The 5055-nt window shown below is 40.8% G+C and overlaps 1 gene segment (V, D, J or C); it reads right to left on the minus strand.

The window, feature by feature from the left end:
- Positions 1 to 458: 458 nt before the first annotated feature.
- On the minus strand, positions 459 to 1212 carry LOC114684586. The segment is given in 2 exon segments: positions 459 to 824; positions 1026 to 1212. Coding segments are annotated over 2 exon segments (450 nt in total).
- Between the last annotated feature and the right edge of the window lie 3843 nt (positions 1213 to 5055).

Consider the following 5055-nt stretch of genomic DNA (forward strand, 5'->3'; position numbering starts at 1 on the left):
CCTTCGATTCCCCCCTGTAAATCTCTCTTGTGTGAGGCCTGTTGCATGGTGTGACTTTGTGGTGTTCCCTGGCTCCAATACACCAAGGTACCATTCCTTCTGCCTCAAAACAATATGTCTCTGTAGGTGTGTTTCTTGTGTCTTTTCTTTCTTTCCTTTTTTTTTTTTTTTTTTTTGCCTGTTTGTGTTCTAAAGAGAGAGAAAGAGAAAATAAGTATAGTGCTGGTTATGTGGGGAAGTGGGAAGGATCTGGAAAGAAATGGAGGACATGAAACCTTAATTAAAATATAATGCATAATTATTTCAGTTAAAATAAGACAGAAAATATTTTATTTGTGTGTTTCATGCACTCTCAGAATAATAAAGTATTTTCCCTGTGAGTCAAACTCTCCCTCCCAGGACTCTTAACTCCCATTGTAAATGGGGTACAAGGCGACAATCAGAATTTCTCCACCCTGTTTTCTGCACTGTAGCTCAGACCTTGCTGGGGCCCAGTAGGTTTGGGTGCAGGCTGCAGGTGCCTGGGGAGCACTGTGTGCTCACTGCACAAAGGTAGACAGCTGAGTCACTGGGCTGGGAGTCTCTGATGTGCAGGGAAACATGCAGGCTGGCTTTGTTGAGGTGAACTGTCAATCTGCCTTCTTCCTTCTCACCATCGGAGAAGATGGACATCAGTGCCTCGGGGCCTTTCCCAGGATGCTGTTTGTACCACCAGAAGTAATCATAATTACGATCACTGGAAGTGCAGTTGAGAGAGGCCATGGCTCCCTGTGAGACACTGAGGGATTCTGGGTCCTGCTGCACCTTCTGCTGGGTGCTCACCCCTGTGCAAAAAGGCAAAGGTCAGACAAGCAGGACTGGATGCATATGGATGCAGATACCCCAAATGGCTTTTCCATGGGCCTCCCATCATCTTTTGTTTCAGCATGAGAACATTAGTATTTCTACCCTCCCACCTAAAATACATGAGGGAAACACACTCACATGTTGTATTTTTAAATTCCCATAGAAATGGTCAAACTCACCACTCAGTTGTAGCCAGAGTACCATTAGAGAAACACTTAAGAGATGCATTATTGTTTTCACTGAAGAGTCACACTTCAAACGTAACAAAAGGAGTGGCATTTAGGGAGTTCAGATTCTTCTGCTGTAAGATGCAAAAAAGAAAAACCCCAAACTGTTCATCCAATTAGAAAGAAGGTCCTAGTTTTCACTGCCACATCAAAGCTCTCCTCCTCTCTCTAACCCGACTTCCCCACAACAAACACACACATACACACACACACACACACACACACACACACACACACACATACACACACACACACAGAAAGAGAGAGAGAGAGAGAGAGAGAGAGAGAGAAAGGACCATGTGAGAAATTGCCTCTGAGTCTCTGAGAAGATACTGCCATCCTGTGGATTCATCTTAGTGTCAAAGAAATATTTCAAGTGTAGATTCTTCTTATGTAAACTATTAAAACAAGCAATCGTCAGCCTGGTCTACAGAGGGAATTCCAGGAAAGGCTCCAAAGCTATACAGAGAATCCATGTCTAGAAAAGCAAAAACTAAAACTAAACAAAAACAAACAAACAAACAAAAAAAACAAGCAATAGTTTAGTCAGATGAGAAATTTAAGACTTTGTTCAGGTTTATGTATGTGTGTGCTTATGCATACATTTGTCACCAAATGGCAACTTATTTTCATCAAAAAATGTTATTTCACTAGTTGTTTTTCTGTAATATTTCTGAAGAAGCTTTTACAATCAAATAATTGTTTATGTGCTTTATTTCTTCTCTGTGTTAGATCATACACCCCTGTATTGTTCCTTCACCAATTTATAAAGACATTTACTATGATTAAAAAGATCTGTCTGGGACCTATGCAGGGACGCTTGGCTCGGTCTGGGAGGGGGGGACTGGACCTGGCTGGACTGAGTCTACCAGGTCGATCCAGGTCCTCAGGGGAGACCTTGATCTGGAGGAGGTGGGAATGGGGGGTGGGCTGGGGGAGAGGGAGGGGGGTGAGAGTGGGAGAACAGGGGAATCTGTGGCTATTATGTTGAACTGAATGGTGTTGTAAAATAAAAAAATAAATAAACACACACACACACACAAAGATCTGTTTAAAATAAAATAGCTTTAAATATGGCTTAGCATATATGGTTCCAGTTCAAAGTCTAGCTGCATTTTATTTATATATTTGTTTATTTATTCATTCATTTATTTTTGTACATGGTGTGTATGTATTTATGTATGTATGTGCATGTGTGGTGAACACATCAATGTGGATATGTGTACTTGTGTATAGGTTAGAGGTCAAAATCAGGTATTGCCTTTGATGACTATTTTATTATTTAATACACATTAAAAAAAACTGTTTGACCAATTAGAAAGAAATTGTCCTAGATTTCACTGCTATATCAACAAACCTTTTTCTTCTTTCCTGCCCACCCTTTCTCACACAGACACAAAGGAACACATGAGATATTGTCCCTGGGTCTCTCCCTGAACCTAGAGCTCATCATCACAGGCTCCCTTGTGAATGAACTTCAAGGCCTGGACTGGCTATGTCCTCACCAGTGCCAGAGCTACAGATGTGGGTGAAGTACTGCATAGTACTTGTGCTCTGGATATCTGGGCACAGTTCTTCAGGCTGGTGAGACAGGTACTTCACTGGCTCGGCCATCTTCCAGTCCCTATTTATTTCTATTAGTAGTATTAGTTATACAAAATATTGTGTTTATTGTACCATTTTAAAATACATGTAAAAGATATGTTACTCATATTCACTCCCCATTCACTTTTGCACTCATTGATGGACAGATGAGCTAATTCCATAATTTGGTTAATGTGAACAGTACCAAAACAACATGATGTGCACATATCCTTATTGTATACTGAGTTTGATTCCCTCATACACACAGGTAGAAGTAGTAAAGCAGGGTTATAAGGAATTGATTTTTAGCAAGGAATCATCACACTAAATTCTGTAATCGTTGCACTAATTTATATTCTGATCCATTGCACATAAGGGTTCATTTTCATCATGTCCACAATATTATTTGTTGCCTTTTGTTTTCTTGATGATGGCCATTCTTTGGGTGGTAAGATTGATTCTCAGCATAGACTTTATTTAGTCAGCTGTTTCTTTAGCAAGGTTGTACTAGAAGTCCTTGGAATTCTCCATGTACCAGTAACAAACATCCATAACAGGTATGCTGGTAATCATCTAAGGGAGTGCTGTGCTCCATCTCTGAGACAGACAAAGAATAGAACATGCTAGAAAGACATAAAATGGAGCCATGGAGAAAGCAAAAGTATAAGCTTTATCCATTGGAATAGGAAAGTCCATAAGGGTAATCAGCTTACTGAGCTTTGGCTAGGGAGTTTTATCGGGCCTTTGTGTCTTCTCTCTCCACTGTTAGTCCTGTTTCAGTACCCCACCCCATGCCTTCCCACCCATTCAACTCAGTTGTCTTCAGGAACAAGAAGTTGGTATCTCAAGGAGCTTGCTTTTGCTTTTCCATCTGTCTGTATTCCTCTCTTTCTCAGCCCCACCCCCTCAGAGATTGACAGAAACTGCTCTCAAGGATGGGGACATGATTGCTCTAGCTGCTTAATCAGGAGATTGGCTGGAGCTTAGGAGGCATCACCCTGGGATGTGTTCCTGGAGTTTGTCCAGGGCACTATGGTCCCACGTCTTTAAGAGCATCCCAGGTTGTTTCATTGGATCTACTCAGAGCTCAGTTTGTACCTTTCTCTCTCAAGTATCATCTCCAAGTATGTGACTCAAGATTGGCACAGTTGGACCTTTTCTCTTATATACCTACATGGCTAGAAAGTTAAGGAGGGACTCAGCTTCTGAGAGAGTCTCTCCTCAGATGCCCTACAGAATAACAGGGCTTGTACATGTGGAAGCAGTTTTATGAGGACTTCATCAGTTCATGATGTCCTGGGCCAAGGACAGCCCAAATGAATGGGGCTACCTATAAATATGTAAGGCAGAACTGTTCAAGTGACATGTTTAGCCATGCAAGTTGGAGACCTTTTAGTAGCAGGGGAAAGGTAATTTTGGCTGAAGGGCTAGTCTTGATAGCTTTGGTAACTATTGTGGATAGAATGTCAGAACCACAATGTAAGGTCCCCTCTCCCACAATGATTCTAAAGAGGAAAAGAGAGAAGAAATTTAAAAACTGTTTCATTTTTTTTTTAGCTAAAACAATGGTGAACTTGTTTCTCTTGGTTTTAAGAAGGCACTGCAGTGTTAAATTGAGCCAATGTCAAGATGTTTTGTAACTGTCCAGCATTTTCTTATCAAGAAGAAAAGCAGTAATGAGAAGTATCTATATCACATCTCATATGGATTTAAGTCTAATGTCTAGGGAGTGTCATCTATTAGATTGCTAAAGAAAACACACCAATCATTTTATTTTTGGATTATACTTTCCTGTGTGGAGTTTAAGATCATTCAGGTGTCAAAATCAATCACATTTTTTAAACTGTCAAAACCAGTTGTTACTTGGAGATCACTTGAACTGCAAAAGGACTTCTGGTTCTTTTAGCCTTCCATTAGTAAGCAGTGCATCTGTGTGAGGATAAATCTAGGGCCTTGCTTGACCTTGGCTTTGCTTTGAAACATGGGGGCATTTTCCCTTCTGTGCTGTGCATTCTCTTTGTAGACTGGACATTAGGTAGAAATCACTGTGACAAGTTTCCAGGGAACAGGTGATTCCCGGGAGTCACAGAACAGCACAGGTTGGTTTAGTTTTTAGTTTAGTTTATGTGCATGGGTATTTTGCCTGCAAGTAAGTCTGTGCACAACATGTTCAGTATAATCTCCAAGTATGGTTATTGAACATGCAGAAAGTCAGTTACATCTGCCTGGTACTTTTAAGTACTGTGGCATATTTAGATAAAGGTAGAGCAAAATCAAGTACTTGCTCACAGAGGCAAGAAGACAGTGCTTGATCCCTGAAACTGAAGTTATAGACAATGGTTAAACACCCCGTGGGTGCTAAAAATTGATCCCAGCTCTTCTTGAAAATCACCCAGTG

This window comes from Peromyscus leucopus, chromosome 9 (genome assembly GCF_004664715.2).
Source record: "Peromyscus leucopus breed LL Stock chromosome 9, UCI_PerLeu_2.1, whole genome shotgun sequence".
In the NCBI taxonomy this organism is placed as follows: domain Eukaryota; kingdom Metazoa; phylum Chordata; class Mammalia; order Rodentia; family Cricetidae; genus Peromyscus; species Peromyscus leucopus.